Below are 20,215 nucleotides of genomic sequence, written 5' to 3' on the forward strand. Positions count from 1 at the left end.
CCTAGGCCTGACCAGCAATCAAAGTGCGAGCGTCTGGCATGGAAAGGCAGGTCCCAGCTGACCTCTGGGCCCTGGGCAGCACCTGGGCCCCCAGGGCCCTCACGCACCCTTCTCCGCCTGTGTTATTGGGCCCCTGCCTGGCTCCCTCAGCGCCTGGGAGCTGGGCGGCAGCCCTGCTCCCCGCCCCTGCCACTGGTTGCTGTCTGCAGGGTGATCAGTGGGGCGATCCGGCCTGCTTGCACCTGCCTTGGCCTGGAGCCGCCCACTCACCTGCCTCACCATCCCACCGTGGTCCTGCTCTCATCAGGGTCTATCGGGGCCAGCAGCACCTCCACTGCCGCCTGCTGCCAGCGCCGCGTCGCCAACGCCCACCATGTTCTACGTCGCCCCCTGGTAGTCAGCACACGTCATGGTGAGTGGTCGCACTCCAGGTCAAACTCCCAGGCGAGGGGACAATTTGCATATTAGGCTTTTATTACATAGGATTATCCTCACTCTCCTATTTAAACCATTTATATATAAAAAAGCCTAAGCAACAGTTCAACCATTAGCTATGATGCGCACTGACCACCAGGGGGCAGACATTCAATGCACAGGCATGGAAACATGGAACAGACTGATGAATCTCAAAGGGAAGAGATTAACCAAAGATCTTATATACATACTAGAGGCCCAGTGCACGAAATTTGTGTGGGGGTGGGAGGAGAGGAGGGGAGCCCTTAGCCTGGCCTGCACCCTCTCTAATCCAGGACCCTCGGGGGATGTCCAACTGCAGGGACCAGGCGGAAACCAGCAGTCCAACATCCCCCAAGGGGTCCTGGATTGGGAGACGGCGCAGGCCAGGCCAAGGGACCCCACCAGTGCACAATTCTGTGCACCGAGCCTCTAGTTTGAATATAGAATAATAAATGTACCATCAAATGTGTATTGGTCACCTACTGTGTACCCAGTACTTAAACATCAGCAAAGAATTAAAAATTTCTAATTTAGAAGCCTTAATAGTACTAACATTTATTGAGCATTTACTATCTATACCTAACACGCTCTGGGCATCCATTTAGTTATATTATTTAAGTCATGAAGCATCTGTTCACGGCAGACACTAAATACAGTAAAATGCAATACTTAAATAATGTTCAGATGTTGGTCATTCATAAATCTCAACACTTTGAAGTTAAGAGAGTGAAAGTTTTATTTTATGATTTAGAACAACTCTGCAGAATACTAATTATAATGTGTGACAGAATACAGATACTCTCAACCATTCAAACTCTTCATGTGACAGATAAAGGATGCTGAAAAGTTTGAATGATTTGTTCAAAACCATAGAGCATATACATTTTTAATTTTCCTTGCAGGACATCAGATCCTGAGATCAGATTACACAAGAGATATGAAGCAAATATAACAAAATATTAACTTTTTTTTATTATTGAGGTTAGTACAAATAATATTTATAGTGTTTTCCTCTGAGTTTTTCTGTACCTTTAAAATTTTTAATTGAAAAAATGCTTCAGCTGCTTATGTACTTTCATTTTCAAAGCAGATATATTATCAACCTTTATATATACCAGATTTATAAAAACTCTAGGTCTCAAATTTTTCTTTCTTTTTTAATGACAGTACGGCAAAGCACAAAGTAGTTCAGACAATAAAAGATGCATACAATTCTCTAGAAGTCTTGGCAGTTTTCTCCATAATCAAATTCTTTCCCTAATGAACTACAGCCTGCAAATCTTAAAATAATAGAAGGTTTAAGAACAAAATCAAAACAAGAAAAAAAAGAAACATCTTTCATGCCTCATACTCAGAAAGGCATCTTCATCATAATATACATAAGCAATTCCACATTACTTGCTTCAACCCTTGACCCAAAACACAAATATGTACAGTATTTTTCTTTATGTGAGTCCTATATTCACGGACAGCATGAACTCCAAAAGAAGACACACAGTATTTTGAAGTGTACAACTGCTTATTTAGAGCCAGTCAAACAAGGTAAACATAGCGTATGCACCGCCAGTACAGCAGAACTTCCAAACCCAGGCAATTTTGAGAAGTGAAAGACATTAGGACACGAAATTCAGATAATCTACACTAATAAAAGAGAAAAATGGTAATTGGCGTACGACGATACCCTTTTCATTGGCTAATCAGGGCTATATGCAAATTAACTGCCAACTAAGATTGGCAGTTAACTGCCAACAAGATGGCGGTTAATTTGCATATGTAGGCACAATGCAGGGAGGCGAAAGGGAAAGCAGGAAGAAGCCCCCTGCCACTGACAGTGATCGGAAACCCAGGGGGGAGCTAAGAGCTGGGGGGCAGGGCAAAGGCGGCCCTGGGGCCGCCTTTGCCCTGCCCCCCAGCCATGATCGGAGAATCAGGTGCCTTTTCCGCCCTGGCCAGTGATAGCAGGAAGTAGGGGTGGAGCCAGCGATGGGAGCTGGGCACGGTCGAAGCTGGCAGTCCCAGGAGCTAGGGACCCCTTGCCTGGGCCTAAAGCGAAGCCCACAATCGCGGGGCCGCTGCAGCTGTGGCTCCCCGCTGCCCAGGCCGAACGCCTAGGCCAGAGGTGTCAGGCCTGGGCAAGGAGCCGATCCTGCGATCGGAGGGTGATGGGGGTCAACGCCTGAGGGCTCCCAGTATGTGAGAGGGGGCAGGCTGGGCTGAGGGACACTCCCCCCCCCCGCCCCACACACACACCCAGTGCACGAATTTCGTGCACCGGGCCCCTAGTGATTCAATAAGAGGCCAAGGATTTGGTGTGCAAGAAGGAAGGAATGAGAAAGGCGGAAGCTCTTGCTTTGAAACAGAGTCTGTAGCTAACAAATGCCAGTGCATTAGCACTCTTTCTGAATCTGGGTTTCTGGGTTTGGATTTAGCTGTTCATATACAGCTAACACAAGAATTTTGGATAATAAGAATTAATTGTATTTTCAACTGTGTTAACAAAATTAAAATGAATTGTAATTATTCCTCATTACTTTAGCTTTCAGAAATGGTTATGAGCTACACATTTGTCACCAGAAAAAGACTGCTATCTCCTGCCAAACTCAGCATCAGGGAATGTGTTTAATGGACTGCTTTGATAAAGCCTTGGCACCACACATCCCTCAGATACAAAATGGAACGTTAGGTCTGGCCAAGTGTGAATTTAGTAGACCCCTCAAATGTAAGATGCAATCAATGAGGTTCTCCCCTTTCCCACTGTAAGCTTACACTTCTGGGAATCACCACTTTCTTGGTCCCAGAACTATCATAGTTGGCCAAACTGTCTGTGACCACAAACAACCACAACTTATCAGCCTGTTGTTGTGGTCCCTGTACGGTTTCCACATTAACCCTGAAACTACTTGGGGCACTGATGCTAAATTTGTATAGTATTTCTAACTATTCAAAACACATTCACACACACTGCCTCACTTCTTCCTTTCAAAATTCCAGGGAATAATATCTAAAATTCATCTCTTCATTACCCCCAGCCTGCTCCTCCCACCATGTTTCCTATCTCCAGGATGCTACCACTACACAACCTGCTGGTCAAGAGACAAAACCAGAAGTCATCCTTGCCTCCTCCTTCTCCTTGATTACCATCCAATTACCAAATGAAGTTGGTTCTATCTCCAAATTGCTGATTATCTCTAGTTCCATCTCGTAAAGTCAGGCTACAATCATCCTCTGCTTTGGATCACTGCACTGGCCTCTGTGAATCTGGCCTCAGCTTCTCCAATATACTCCACATTATTGTACTTTCTGCTTAAGTTTTTGCTGATACTCCAGTACCATTAGGTAAAGTCCAGACAAATATAATGCCCTTCACCATCTGAACCCTTGCCCAATATTCCACCCCATTTCTTCCTTACTAAATCCGTTCCTGACATCCTATATTTTGGCCACTCTGAACTCCTTGGAATTTATTGATTGTGACACATTTTCCATACACCCATGCCTCTTTTTTGCTGCTACTCTGATGGGTGTCCTACAGGACTCCACTTAGAGGTCATTCCTTCCAAGGAGAGAAACACAGTACTCACTGACCTGCATTCCCACCCAACCCAGGCCGGGTTATAAACCTATCCTGTACATCCCCAGATACCCCAGAGTTCACTTCCATTAATCCCTATTGTTTGCTTTACTTGTCATTTGCTGCTATCAAACTCAAAGCTAAATGAGAGAAAGAATAATGTCTTATTTATAAGTATTGCCAGAGCCTAGCATCAGTGCTCAATGTATGTTTCTTAGTAGATGCTCAATAAATGCTTCTTGAATCAATAAAAGTATAGATTTTATGTCATTTTACAAATTAGAAAGCTGAGTAACAAAGCAGTTAAAGTCACAAACTAATTCAAAGAACTGAGACCAAAGCCCAAGCCTTGCGAATCCTGGTCCTGTAAGAGACAAGCCACCACATTTTGCTGGTTGGAATGTTAACAACGGGGCGCAAAATCTGAATGACAGTTTCCCCTATGACCCACACAGAATAAGCATTACACTCAGTGGGCCTTCACACAGCTCCATTCTCAGACAGGCGCCCGCCTTTCCAGTAGCCATCAGCCTGATTTCAAAGGCTGTATCCTACCTTTTCCCTCTGTCACATGTTGAAGTAACTTCTCAAGTTCAGGAAGTTTCAGCAACAAGATGCAATTCGGAAACATATCATCCACCACAACTTGATCTAGAGGCTGGAACTTTCCCTGAAAAAAAGACTTTAGTCAGTAAGAATGCAAGCACACCAGTCAATAAATCCACACATTAAAAAAAAAAAGATACATTACCTCATAACTGGACTTTTAAACTAAGTTCAAAGTCACTTGTTCACCTAAGGAATCCCTAAATTGGGACAGGCTCCAGAACTGACTCTCGGCTCCCTTTAGGAAGCCCTTAAAAGAGTTTCTACCTCATGAGTACAATAACTGGATAAAACTGGGCAACAAAATTCTGGAAAAGTACTGGAAGTTATGGAAACTTGCAAAGATGGTAGATTACCTGAGGCTGGTCTAACCCATTTAATTTGAAAAAGAACCAGCTGATGTTACAGAGCAGGAGTCCTGACCATAATCCAGAAATAAGCCTAGATCAAGCCCAGCGCGTACCTCTCCTCTCCCCTCCTCACATCTCCAGTGCTTTAAATACCACACAAAAAAAGAAACATAGCAAAAGTGAATCTACTCCTGTCACAGATGTCTGACAATGCTTCCAAATTTAGACCATAAGGAAAGAAGAGATAGGAGGATGAATATAAGAACTTGCAGACACATTAAATCAGGCTCAGCTTGATAAGTGTATGTGGCCTGGTAGCCAAGTGCAGGACACAGAAATCCGGATCATCCTTCTTCTCAATCAGATCTAGTTTTTCTGAACTTTACTTGTGGCCTGGAGAGAAGTCTAAGTTATTAGTCACCTGACTTAGGGATATCAGACTTTGTAAAGGTATATGGTTTTGCTCATATCCCACTTCTAGCTCACTCTACTTTCTGTGTTAATGACAGTTCCACGTGAAGACAGAAAACCTGTGTCTGATCAGTTTTCTTTCTGCAAATACAGCTTTCTTTGTTTTAAGGGTAAAAGCTTCTCATTCATTCAGTAGCATGTGTGATAGCTGGTCATGCTGTCATTTAGGTTAACAAGTGGCAAAAAGTCCCTCAATTTAAATGTTCTCTTTTTTCTTCAGACAGTAAAAATAATTCACAGATTTCCTAAGTCTTACTGTCTTTAGATTTCTATCTTAATTTATATTCTTCCATGATCAACATTTTAAATATTTACCTTAAAACAATATTCTACATATATGTAATGGACTACTACACAGTCATAATATAATTTCAAAATTAATGCTTCATTTCTTTTTTCTTTACCATCCTATATAATAAAGAGGTAATATGCAAATTAAACCTCATGCCATTACAAGATGGCTGCCTACGACCAGGCCAGTAGGGGGGTTGGTGAGGGACAACCAAATGACTGAACAGCAGGGGGCAACCAGGCTGGTGGGGCGCCATGAGGGGCGACCAGGCCGGTGGGGGGGGGCAGTTAGGGGCAACCAGGCCAGCAGAGGGGGGCAGCTGGGGGCAACCAGGCCAGTGGGGGTGGGGAGTAAGAGGCGACCAGGTTGGCAGTGGGGGCAGTTAGGAGTGATCAGGCCAGCAGGGGGGACAGTTGGGGGCAATTAGGCTGGCAGGGGGGCAGTGAGGAGTGACTTGGCCAGTGGGGGGGCAGTCGGGGGTGACCAGGCCAGCAGAGGGGGTAGTTGGGGGCCACAAGGCCAGCAGAGGGGGGGCAGTTGGGGGCAACCAGGCCGGCAGGAGGGGGCAGTAAGGGGTGATCAGGCCGGCGGGGGGGGGCAGTTAGGAGTGACCAGGCCGGCAGGGAGAGGGCAGTTGGGGGTGACCAGACCAGCAGGGAGGGCAGTTAGGGGCGATCAGGCCAGCAGGGGGGGCAATTAGGGGCAACCAGGCAGGCAGGAAGGTGAGCGATTAGGAGCCAGCGGTCCAGGATTATGAGAGGGATGTCCGACTTCTGGTTTAGGCCCAATCCTCGAAATTCAGACATCCCCCAAGGGATCCTGGATTGGACAGGGTGCAGGTTGGGCTGAGGGGACCCTTCCCCCATTCACGAGTTTTGTGCACTGGGCCTCTAGTCTATATATATACTAAAAGCCTAAGTGACCATTATGACCGGTCAACTGAATGACTGGTTGCTATGACGCACATGACCACCAGGGGGTAGACATTCAATGCAGAAGCTGCCCCCTGGTGGTCAGTGCACTCCCACAGCCAACCTACCTCCCACAGTCCCTTCCCCCAGACAGCCCTGATGCCGGCCAGGCCAAGGGACCCCATCCATGCATGAATTCGTGCACTGGGCCTCTAGTATATACATAAAAAGGAAATGTAATAAGTAACTTGCTTTGAATACTTGCTTTGGGATAGCTAGAATAAAAAATTATTTCTTCTGATGCTAAAATAAATCTTATGATTAAAAAAGAATAAGTCAACATTTTAAAAGTGCGTACCAATATTTTTTTTTTTTACTGAAATAAGAAAAGATCATGTCTAAAATGTAAGGAAGAAAATACCTAAACACCTCATTGGTTACTTTAAAAGGCATTTTTAGTATTTGAGAAAAGAAAGATAGTTTATAATGAAAGCCATAAGCATTTAAACTATATGCAAACATTAGAATGAAAAAAACCCACAACAGATTCTTCTCAGCAGTTTAAACAACACTTATTCCTTAAAATTGTTCAAAGACTTTCAAATTGAGGGTTGGTAGAACCCTGGGAGTCCCCAGTATCCTTTCAGAGGACACATATGCTCAAAGCTATTTTCATAATATTGCTACGATGCTATCTGTGTTTCCACCGTGTTGACATTTGCACTGAAGATTCCAATGCAAAGGTGGGTAAAACTGCTGGCTCCTCAGCATCCATTGGTTAGGGTGGTGAGAACAAACTATCCTGGCAACCACTAAATTCTTCACTGCCATACACAAGCAGTAAAAACTGGCCAGTTTCACTTAAGGACATGCTTGATAAAAAGTAGAAGCTTTTATTTAAATCTTGACTCAAGTGCAAATCTTTTAAATACTTGGTGTGATGAAAGTAAAGTTTTGCTAAAGTGCTAAGGCTGCCAGGGAAGGTGCAGGACTGTTGCAAGCTGAACTAGCTGCTTTTTTCGTGGATACCATTTTTACCTGAAAACAACAACAACAACAAAAACCCGCTACCAACTATGGTGATTCAGATTTGGATATTTGGTAGAACATAAATGAAGTGAACCTGTCACTTCAAGGGAAAGAATGACAGTACTTGTAGCCAATGATAAAATGTTAACTTAAAGCAAAAATTAGAATTGTAGAAAATTTGTATCTGTCATTATGACAGCTTCCCAATACCTAAGTTTTCTGATAAGATCAGTGATGCTATCAACAAAGGTTTATGTGTGCGTGTGTGTAATGAGATGTGTCAACATTTGGAAAATCAGCATACTTCAGTGAAACAATACTTTCCAAAGTTACACATGAGTAAAAGATCCATTCTTAGTGCAAGACAGACCAATAGCTTTTCATGTAACAGAGCATGGAGAGTTACGGACAAGGTTTCAGATTCCACACTGCAACTGACTTTTAAGAAATTATGCCTGTTGATTTCTAGAAGAGTGTCAAAGAAGAACAGCCACAATTATCTGAAAAGGCTATTATACTATTTGTCCCTTTTCTGACTACATATCTGTGAAAGGCTGCATATTCATCATATACTTTCACCAAAAGAATGTAACAGAATGCAGAAGCAGATATGAGAATCCAGTTTTCTTCTATTAAGCCACACATCAAAGAGACTTGCAAAAATGTAAAATAATGCCACACTCGTCACTGAATTTTATTGAAATTGAAATTTTGTTTGTTTCATTGAAAATGTGTTATTTATGTTAACATGTACTGGGCTTGTTATTTTTATTTAAAAATAAATTAATAACATTATTTTCTAAATTTCTCAGTTTTAATTTCTAATTTTTAAAATATTAATAGATAAAACCCACAGGAACAAAAAGCTCTTTGGTATCCTTAATAATTTTCAAGAGTGTAAAGGTATCGTAGATCAAAATGTTTCAGGACCTATGCCTGAAATTATTACTATTAATAAACCCTGTCTCAAGGTAAATTTTAAGGTAAATCTGAATTAAGTCTCAACTAGAGTTTCCCCATTAACGAGGTTTTTTACTAAACATGCCCCAGTTCACCTAATTTGCGGTTTCTCACAAATAATAAAATGAAAAAAGCTATTATCTTCTTTCTTCTCTTAAGACTTGAGATCAATTTCTTAACATTTGTACTATGTTTAAAAACTACTGAGTACTTAATAAAATCTTCCATTGCTAGGTTGTGCCAAACAAGTAAGGCACATAGACAGCATTAGAGGGTCAAGCAGTGCTCAGAAATCCCAGGTATACTGGTCCAAGATTAAGGTAGCAGTTCTCAGGTCTTGCTAATCCATACCAGCACACGTGATATACATGTTCTATATCAACCTATCTAAATCTGATTGTGAGGAATCTACATTTTGATCATTTAAAGGAGAGAGAGGAGATCAAGCAAAAAAAAAAAAAAATCTATTCTGTTTCCTCACTGTTATATTCTCAAACTGGGAAACTTACCTCTTTATCAGCCTTTATAAGGTAGTGGAGGAGCAGAAATAGAGGGTCCATGGGTGTAACAAAGTGGAGAAGACCTCCTATAGATTAAAAAGAGAACAAAGGAAATTAATGTCTGAAAAGACAATTTAGTCATTTCACCTTAATCCTAAAGTGGAAACGATTTATTGAAAACTATATGTGAAATTCTAAATATAGAAGCTCTTCTTATACAAGCCCAAGATTCTATGTGTCTCTCAAAAGGCAGAATGTGGCCCATAAAATTTTACTCTAGAGACCTTCAAATTTCTGTGTGTAGATGAGACCCAAGACACTGAAATCAATCTTTAACTTTCCATTTCTCTTTCAAAATAACTTTTAACAGAGGTCCTCCCCACTGCCCCCAAAAAACAAGGATTGGGGGAAATATAAATAGAATATGAACCATGCAAACATAGGAAACCTATACAAGTCTATCTGTAAAGCTGCAGTAAAATGTAATTTCCTGTGCTTCTGAGGATAAAGCCATGGGAAAGCAATATTCTCTCTATACAGAGCTTCTTCTCTGGTCTGTGGGCTCACTGCTCTGCATTGCTAATGACTCAGAGCTCAGAAGGTTGTAACACACCGCAGACACTACCCCATCCCTTCCCCCCCCCCCGCCCCCCCAAAAAAAGGTAAGAGGGCAGGAGTCTAACAAGATTGCACACCAGAAACTGGAAACTCCAGTAAGATTAATGGTGCTCTCCAAGCTGAAAGAAAAAGACAAATCACACAAACTAGCATAATTACTCCTTGCTTGTCTTTCCTCTATCACACTCCTCTCCAAGATTCCCCAACTTCCTCTTCCACAGACATGAATCAGAAGAGGAATTTCATCAAATGGAACAATAAACAATTCATTATCTCCTTACTTATTATTTTGGTTTTAGGAAATACAGGTACTTAATTTTATTCTCTAACAGAGCAATCTAACTATACAGACAAGAAATTCTAACCCTCAATTATATATATGAATCCATTTCATAGTAAGAAAAAATTAAAGAAGTAATTTCATATTATGATATTAGTTGACTATTTTTTTAAAGTAAAAGTTTATAAAAACAACCCATTGGGTTCTCTAAGTTCATTTTATGAGTAGGTTTCTAGATCCAAAACAATATCCTGGTGACTATTCTTAAAAACAGCTCTTTAAGGTTAAATTTATAAAGAAGACAATAATGAAAAAAGCAGGTATTTTTGCTGTGAACCTAAAACTACTAAACAAACAAACAAACAAACAAACAGGTTAACAACTCAGTCTAGGGGAGATGAGCAATATTTTCCAGTTTTATCTGGATACTACTCTGCCTATCTAGCTAGACCCAACTGCAAATATACGTATTACATTAGAAATTGGAACTCTCATATACTGCCAAATGAATAGCACAGCAGCAACAACAGAAGGGAATATCTATATTCCAACTACCAGACTATACACAGACTACCATTGCATTTTGGCAACTAAAAACCACTTTAATTCTTCTCATACACATAGGTATTTGGAATTTATCAGCAGCATGAAACCCTTTTTTGGAATGTCTTAGAAGAAAGGCAAAGTGACCTTTCTACCTTAGCAAGGCGCAGCCACATACACAGTCAACAGAAAGCAGCACTCTCTGGAAACGATGAGAGAACAGGCAGGGAATGCAGAGTGCCTCAACTATCCCATGGCTCCCCACACCACTCCACATCCTCCCTCTCAGAACCATCAAAAAAACATGTGGTATCCTTTTTCCCTCTGAGTCAATACTACTCCAAATTAAAGGAACATTAAAAAAATATATAACTTTGGTGTTGGGTGTGTGTGTGTTTGGGGGGAGGGGTGGCAGTAGTAATTTATATAATAAAGCATTAAAAAAACTTTGTTAGATTCTATTCTATTTTAGAAGCTATATCAGTATCCATTTTCAAGGAAATAAGATGTTAAAAACTTGAAAAGCCACAAATGTGGCTAAGAGAAGAGCAAAGAGTTTCTGGTCAAGACAATGTGCACTCCATGGTACAAAGGTCACCTACCTTCTGAAAAGATGTTAGTGTTTTAAATTCGTTGGGTAAAAAGTACCTATCATTTAAGATACATAGGTATTGATATAACTTGCTCAAATTATTTTTCCTTTCTCCTTGATTAAACCCTGCTCTGGTGCCAAAAAAGAAAACAACCATTGACCAGACTCTAAAACAGGAGGACAGACTTGTTCGCCTGTGAAGGATAAAAATGCTGAAGTATATTGTTTAGTTAAGGGAAATATATACATTAGTCGCTTACCTGATTGAACTGATTGATTTATAAACCAAGAATGGTGTTTTTCCTTGAAAACTTTTATTTCAAACAGCTGTTGTAGACACATATTGAACAAGTAAAGGGCTCCTTCCCCTGTTAAGACAAATGTTTTTTATTTGCACGTTTTCACACAAAAAAGATCAAAAGACTACCCAATTGTTTTGAGGAATGTCCCTAATATAAACATAAACATACATAGACATATATTCTATACAAACTGACTCCAAGGAAAGCTTACACTATTATATACAAATGCTTGTTTTCCAGCCTTATAATCCTCGCTGAACTTAAACCAATCCTATATAATAAAAGGCTAATATGCAAATCAACCGGTCACTATGACATGCACTTACCACCAGAGGACAGACGCTCAACACAGGAGCTGCCCCCTGGTGGTCAGTTCGCTCCCACAGGTAAAGTGCCACTCAGCCAGAAGCCGGCTCACGGCTGGCAAGCGCAACAGCGCTAAGAATGTCCGATTGCTGACTTCGGCCCGCTCCCCCTGAGGGCTCTCGGACTGTGACAAGTCACAGGCCAGGCTGAGGGACCTCCCCCCGAGTGCAAGAATTTCATGCACTGGGCCTCTAGTAAATAATAAAAGGCAAACTATTTATCTTAAACTGTTAAACAGCCTCTTACTGAATCCTCCATTGGACCAGGAAGGAAAATCCATTCTCAAACTACCCAAATCTAATGGTTCAGCAAATGAACTGAGCTGACACACTGGTCCCAGACTCCAGGGCAGCGTGTGCCTTACATTACACAAAGGGACCAAGAACGGGACTGAGCCTGCCGACCCTGAAGGCCAGCTCTGTGTGAGAAAGGCAGAGGCCCTTTAATGCATGAAATTTTTTTTCTAAACACAAAGAAATCAAGGACTTTGAATCTATCTCTATCACATGCTGGGCCTGCGCCCTTGGTGAAGTTATATAAACCTTTCTGCACTGCTGTTTCCATATCGGTTAAATGGGAACAACCGTGAGCCTACCTCACAGGGTTTTTTATAAGGATTAAAAAGGTAATACATGCGAAGCTCTTAAAACAGTACAGTACTTAGCACAGAATAAATGCTCAACAAGTCTTAGCCTTTCGTTTTCCCTAGTCAATGCAACAAATACAAACACTGGTTCAAACTTCTGTTGTCTATGGACATTTAGATAACAAAGAAATTTTACAAGAAGCCTGGCATTTTTGAATCTTTACTTTTGTTAAATGCTTTAGAACTTTTGCTACTACCTAAAACTTCTCTTGAAAAAATTGTTTCTCACCTCAACTTATGCATAATAGAGAGGAAAAGTTATATTCAATTTCATTTTGAGAAGAAAAGAAAACTGGAGGAAGCCAGAAATTTTTTCCTCTCTTGTTGCTTCTATCTTATATTTTTCCAACAACAATAACAACAGCAAAGTACTACCCACTGGTTTCCCCTTTCTTTTACTTTTATATTCAGTATTATAGTCACTAGGAGAATCCTCTAATTTACTAAGTATCAGGCATCTACTCAAACATAAAATTAAAATAACCTTTTAACGTAAATCTTATAAAATACATTAATGGAAAAACAATTCCATATAGAGATAAAAAATATGGTAAATTTTACTACACATCTATTATATAGTTTAATATTTTTGCCTAAAGATTAGAAGATAAAACAGAAAGTACACTGAATATAAAGTTAAAATAAAATTACTTCTGATAAAATATGTATCTCTGTAATATATAATTGTTTTGCTACAAAAAAATCAACCCTTGACAGGAAAAAAAAAAGTACTATTTTCTGGTCAGAACAATATAAAGAAAGTACAGCTAAAAATGAAACCACTGTAATCTTGGCATTTCGGGTAAAAGCCTTTTTTGAACCCCTATATATTTTACTGTATAGGAGCCTAACTACTCTAAGAAAAGCTCAGACAGAAATCAAATATGCTACTATGTTTTGCCATCATTTCTGATAAACAGGTCTATGGATTAAAATTATAAGGATAAATAAAAAATGTTTAGGTCCAGTGAATCATCTGGAGAAGACTAGTAATGCCAATAGTTTACTTTGGTCACGAGGTAATGCCATTTTACATTAAAAAGCTATTCAGTTAGAACAAAATACAAAGGCAAATAAGTACATACATTTTTTGTCAATAACTTACTTTGTTCACAAGGTAATGCCATTTTACATTAAAAAGCTATTCAGTTAGACAGTGGTTCTCAACCTTCTGGCCCTTTAAATACAGTTCCTCACGTTGTGACCCAACCATAAAATTATTTTCGTTGCTACTTCATAACTGTAATGTTGCTACTGTTATGAATCGTATTGTAAATATCTGATATGCAGGATGGTCTTAGGCGACCCCTGTGAAAGGGTCGTTCGACCGCCAAAGGGGTTGTGACCCACAGGTTGAGAACCGCTGAGTTAGAACAAAATACAAAGGCAAATAAGTACATACAATGTAAAAAAAAAAAAAAAAAAAAAAAATTCAATTACTATTATTGCAGGGGAGGGAAAGGGAGCTTACCTGAACATGGGTTAACCAATTTTACAAATATAAGCCCACTTTTCATCTTCTTGGAAGCATCTTTTAAATATTCTGAAAAGAAACGGTGAGCTTGTTAAATAAGATATTTGCTTTTTGTTCTTCTAATTTACTTCACCCTGATTTTGTTTCTTCTATTTACATCATTTTTCTTTCTATTATTTATAACTCAACTAGAGGCCCAGTGCATGAAAATTCATGCACTGGAGCGGGGTGGGGGGGGGGGGGAGGCTGCCCCCTCTCACAGTCCGGGAGCCCTCAGGGGTGGGAGGCGACCTGGCGATCAGGGGAAGGCGACACCCCATCACACCTCTGCTGCTGCCACTGCCAGCAGCGCAAGCCTTAGGCAGCCCTGGTTACCTGAGCCTCGGGTGGCCCTGGGTGGCTGGGCAGCCACCATCTGAGGCTTGCCTGTGCCTCGGGCTGGCCCTGGGTGGCTCAGGGACTGAAGGGACTGGGGGACTCTGGAGGCAGGCGCACAGAGCGGCTGGGCCCACCTGGGAGCAGACCCAGCATTGCCGTGTGCCTGCCGCCCAAGTGGGTCTGAGGGGACTGGGCGCTGCCATCTTTGAGGGCATGGCAATCAATTAGCATATTTCCTCCTTATTGGCTGTGGGTGCCGCCACCTTTTCAATGGCATGAGGGTCAATTAGCATATTCAATCTTTAATAGATAGGATTCTATTGTTTAGGAGCTGTGTGATCTTGAGCAAATTAACAATTTCTCTGAGAAGTGCAGTGGGGTTTTAGGTCATTTTAATTTATTTCTTTGAGAGGTGATGAAGAACAGGACTCTAAGTCAGATGGCCTGAGTTATAACCTTGACTCAACCACTTGATAACTTTGTTGCTTTGGGCAAGGTTCTTCATGTCCTGTCTCAATTGTCACATTAATAAAATGATAACATATATACTTGCCTTTGAATGGATTAAACTAATCTGCTGAAAGCTCTTAACATATTCAAACAGAAACACATAATATAGTTATGATAATTATTATTTTAATTATCATTATGAAATAAAACATTTTAAAAATAAATATTTCCTGAACATTTATATTTTTTGCCCCTAATTGTGATTACCTAACCTTGTCCTCTGCCCACTTTTCTATTGGGGGTATTCATCTTTCTTCTACTACTTTATGAGGAGTCTTTATACAGTAAGAATAGGAATTCTGTTTATGTCATACTTAGAAAGGCCTTCTTGATTTCAAGATTATATTTTCTTTCTTTAACATATCTGGAACATATCTGGGTATACTGGTAAGATATGGGAAGGAGATCCAAATCTAATTTTTTTTTTCAATGAGTTATTCAATTATACCAACACCATCTACTGAATGACCCACCATTAAAATAATTCCTTTATGCTAAAACACATTTATAAGTCTGTCAATGTATATTCTATTTTGATCCATTAATTTGTTTCTATATTAACATTAGTACTTCAACATTTTAATTATCATAGCTTTAAAATACATTTTAATATCTTGGGAGGCAAGGCTCCTCATTATGTTTCCTCTATAATGTTTCCCTGTCTAAGTTTTAATCATATAGTCCTATCTAATAAAGAGGGAATATGCTAATTGACCCTCACGCCAATGCAAAGATGGCAGCACCCATAGCCAATAAGGAGGGACTATGCTAGTTGACTGCCATGCCCTCAAAGATGGCAGTGCCTACAGCCAATAAGGAGGGAATATGCTAATTGACTGCCATGCCCTCAAAGATGGCAGTGCCCACATCCACAAGATGGCTGGCAGGGGAGGGCAGTTGTAGGGAATCAGGCCAGCAGGGGAGGGCAGTTAGGGGCAACCAGGCCAGCAGGGGAGGGCAGTTGAGGGCGACCGGGCCACCAGGGGAGGGCAGTTGAGGGCGACGGGGCCGGCAGGGGAGGGCAGTTGGGGGCAACTGGGCTGGCAGGGGAGGGCAGCTGGGGGCATCCGGGGCAGCAGGGGAGGGCAGTTGGGGATGTCCGGGCCGGCAGGGGAGGGCAGTTGGGGGCATCCGGGCCAGCAGGGGAGCAGTTAGGCGTTGATCAGGCAGGCAGGAGAGTGGTTAGGGGGTGATCAGGCTGGCAGGCAGAAGCAGTCAGGGGCAATCAGGCAGGCAGGCAGGCGAGCAGTTGGGAACCAGGAGTCCCGGATTGTGAGAGGGATGTCCGACTGCTGGTTTAGGCCTAAACCCTTGTGGGATCAGGCCTAAACCGGCAGTCGGACATCCCCAAGGGGTCCCAGATTGTAGAGGGTGCAGGCTGGGCTGAGGGACACCGCCCCCTCCCCCCTGTGCACAAATTTCGTGCATGGGGCCTCTAGTTTAAAACATAAAGACCATGACAACTTTATTTTTAACAGCCTCTACACATTTTGAAGGGCATATTCATAGAACTAATTTAAAGAATCTCTCTCCAAAAGAAACCAGAGACCTCTGACGATTAAGGGAATAGAACTACCTACCAAAGAGCAAATCAGAAAGTTTTGGGTAAGGAAGGGAACTTATAGTCACTTTTATTCTACGGCCCATTCCCTTCACCCTATTCAGATCTTCATAAACTCATATAGAGCAAGCATGTTTAGAAATTGGCTTACCCAATAGTTAAAATAGAACATTTTTTTCTGAAAATAATAGTGACATTAAATATATTTCTAAAAAAAAAAAACAACACCCAAATTTAGAGATTCCTACTTACAATCAAGTGAAATAATAGGAACCCTCCTCCCACCTGATGCAACAACACCAAAATAAAGACAAAATATACAAAACAACTACTTTCAAGAAGATGGACATTGAGCCATGCAGGATGGTGGTCTCTGAGGGATGGGAAACAAATAAGGTGAGCCCTGTGATTGCCCAAGCTTACTGTCTTGAGAGAGTTTCCAGGCCATGGAGCAGAACAGGAGAACCCAGGTGAAGCCTGGTGGACTCCCTGAGCTGAACAGGGGAAGCTGAGAGTTCTGGAGATACCACGGTTAGAGTTCACAGGTCATCTACAGGAAAGGAAAGAGCTACAAAGAAAGAAAACCCCAGAGGTCTGCAAAGGGTGCTGATCAGTGCATTGCATATAACCACTTGAGGGCTGGGAGAAAAAACAGCTGAACTGATTAGATGGAGAAGTACCTCACATTCACTCAGGGCCTTGAATTGGGCCTATTCCCAGACAGACTGGAAAACCTCATAATTCAGAGAGCATTGGGTAAAGACCTCAAAAGGGTCTTGCCTCAGTAATATGGAACAAATAACTGTAGACTAAAAGCTGCTTGGGTTCCACTGAACTGATTATAAAAGTAAGACCTAAAGAATCAAACTGTTTCAAAGGACCTTCACTGTGTCCCAGAACAAAGCTCAAGATTATTTATAGGAATACAAAAATATTCATCAGCCAAAAAAGTAAAATTCACAATGTCTGGCATCTAATCAAATATTACTAGGCATTCAAAGAAGCAGCAAAATATGGCCTAAAATGGGAAAAATAGAGAAATCAATGACTGAGAAATGGATATTGATATTAAACACAGATGTTAGAATGAAAAGATAACATTAAATACAAAAAGTTAAGTAGAGACATAGTCAAAAGAAACAAGTTGAGACAGGATTAATGGCAGAAGATTAATGAACTTAAAGACATAGAAATAGAAACTATCTAAAATGACAACATTTATAAAGTAAAAAAAAGAGTATCAGTGAACTGTGGGACACTTCAAGCATTCTAACAATGTATATGTAATTGGAGTTTCAAAAAGACAGGGATGGAGACAGAAAAAATATTTGAAGAAAGTATGGTTGAATATTTTCAAATGTAATGAAAGCTATAAGTAAGCCCACACATCCAAGAAGTTTAATAAACCAAAGATACATCAGAATCAATAGTTCAAAAGTAGTAATAAAGAGGAAATCTTAAAAGCAGAGAGGAAAAAATGACTTTATGTACTGAAGCATAAGGCTAACAATGACAGTAAATTTCTTATTGGAAACAATGCAAGCCAGAAGACAATAGAAAACATCTTCAAAGTACTAAAAGAAAACATGATGAACCCAGAGAAAATACTCTTGAAAAATGAAGGTGATAGACTTTTTCAGACATATAAGAACTGAAAGAAATAACCACCAACAGACCCACACTACAAAGAATGTTAAGGGAAGACCTTTTGTAAGAAGAAATATGGCACCAGATGAAAATATGAATCTAAACAAAGGAACACTGGTAATGGTGACTGCAGGGGTAAATAAATAGAATTTTATTATTATTTAAATCTCCAACAAAAATAATAACTTAGTGCAGGGTTTATAATAAGTATAAATAAAATGTATGACAACAATAGCATAAAGATCAGGAAGGGAGAAATGAAAGCATGCCATTTTAAGTTTCTTATTCAATATGTGAAGTTGTGTAATATCACTTGAAGGTAGATGTGATTTAAATATGTGGACAATAAACCCTGTACAGCCACTAAAATTCTAAAACAAAAAAAGCTGTCACTAATAAGACAACAAAAGAGATGAAATAGAATCATAAAAAATATGCAATCCAAAAAAAGGCAGAAAGAGGGTTACAGAAGTACAAGGAACCAATGAGAAAAATAGAAAACAACCAGCAAAATGAGACTCAAACCTAACCATGTCAATAAGCCTATTCAATGTAAATTGTCTGTACACCCTATTAAAAGGCAATAATTGTCAGGTTGGATAAAAAAGTAAGCTAAGCCCTAACCGGTCTGGCTCAGTGGATAGAGCGTCGGCCTGCAGACTGAAGGGTCCCAGGTTTGATTCCAGTCAAGGGCATGTACCTTGGTTGCAGGCACATCCCCAGTAGGGGTTGTGCAGGAAGCAGCTGATCAATGTTTCTCTCTCATCGATGTTTCTAACTCTCTATCCCTCGCCCTTCCTCTCTGTAAAAAAATCAATAAAATATATTTTTTTAAAAAGTAAGCTAAAACTACAGAGTGGGGCAAAAGTAGGTTTACAGTTGTTAATATGGAAAATAATAATTAATAAAAATAATCTATACTAATAAAAGCCTAGGTGGCCCTCGCGTGACACCCTCAAGTCATCACAAGATGGCTGCCCCCACGTCGTCACAAGATGGCTGTACTCAAGTCATCACAAGATGGCCAGCAGGGGAGGGCAGTTGGGGGTGACCAGGCCTACAGGGGAGTGCAGCTGGGGGCGACCAGGCCTGCAGGAAAGGGCAGTTGGGGGCGACGAGGCCTTTAGGGGAGGGCAGTTAGGGGTGACCAAGCCAGCAGGGGAAGGCAGTTGGGGACCATCAGCTGGCAGGGGAGGGCAGATGGGGGCAATCAGGCTGGCAGGGGAGCAGTTAGGGTGCGATCAGGCTGGCAGGCAGAAGCGGTTAGGGGCAATCAGGCAGGCAAGTGGTTAGGAGACAAAAGTCCCGGATTGTGAGAGGGATGTCCCACAGGGATCAGGCCTAAACAGGCAGTCGGATATCCCCTAAGGGGTCCCAGATTGGAGAGGGTGCAGGCTGGGCTGAGGGACACCCTCCCTCATGCATGAATTTCGTGCACCGGGCCTCTAGTCCTATATAATAAAAGCTCCCACAAGAGGAGCGCCACAGCGGTGGCAGGAGCCTTTCCCGCAGACCTAAGCCTTTAGTCAGACATCCCCTGAGGGCTCCCGGGCTGCCAGAGGGATGTCTGACTGCCAGCTTAGGTCCAATCCCCCGGGGAGTGGGCCTAAGCTGTCAGTCGGACATCCCCCTAGAGCTCCCGGACTATGAGACGGCACAGGCCGGGCTGAGAAACCACACCAGTGCACAAATTTGTGTACTGGGCCTCTAGTGCACTCAAAACTGTAAACCTACTTTGCACCACCCTGTATATTCTGCCCATAAGTAACACACTTTACATATAAAGACACAGTAGATTAAAAGAAAGTATAGTATGCTTATCATGCTAACAGTAATTAAAAGAAAAATGAAAAGGCTGTCAATAACAAAGATTATTTCCAGGGATAAAGAAGGTCATTTCATAATGATAGAAGGCTAAAGAAATAATCATAAATTTATGCTCACAACTACAGAGCTTCACTATGTATAAAGTAAAAATTAATAGAACCCTCTGCCCCACCTCTAACCCCTGGCAACCACTAATTTGTTCTTCATGTCTATAATATGCAAACCAACCAAATGGTGGAACGACCAGTTGCTATGACCCACACTGACCACCAGGGGGCAGACGCTCAATGCAGGAGCTGCCCCTTGGCGGTCAGTGTGCTCCCAC

At 41.3% G+C, this 20,215-nt stretch overlaps 1 protein-coding gene across 3 annotated transcripts in view; it reads right to left on the reverse strand.

The window, feature by feature from the left end:
- The window catches only part of RNASEH2B (ribonuclease H2 subunit B), a 101,064-nt gene that overhangs the window by 58,523 nt on the left and 22,326 nt on the right, over nucleotides 1-20,215 (reverse strand). For all 3 annotated transcript variants that reach the window (XM_059684563.1, XM_059684562.1, XM_059684561.1), the window contains exons 2-5: nucleotides 13,965-14,036; nucleotides 11,440-11,547; nucleotides 9,156-9,232; nucleotides 4,583-4,697 (exon numbers count right to left, since the gene is read on the reverse strand). In XM_059684563.1, coding sequence (XP_059540546.1) covers nucleotides 4,583-4,697; nucleotides 9,156-9,232; nucleotides 11,440-11,547; nucleotides 13,965-14,036 — 372 coding nt within the window. The remainder of the gene's footprint in view (nucleotides 1-4,582; nucleotides 4,698-9,155; nucleotides 9,233-11,439; nucleotides 11,548-13,964; nucleotides 14,037-20,215) is intronic.

Source organism: Myotis daubentonii, chromosome 2, assembly GCF_963259705.1.
Source record: "Myotis daubentonii chromosome 2, mMyoDau2.1, whole genome shotgun sequence".
NCBI classification, from domain to species: domain Eukaryota; kingdom Metazoa; phylum Chordata; class Mammalia; order Chiroptera; family Vespertilionidae; genus Myotis; species Myotis daubentonii.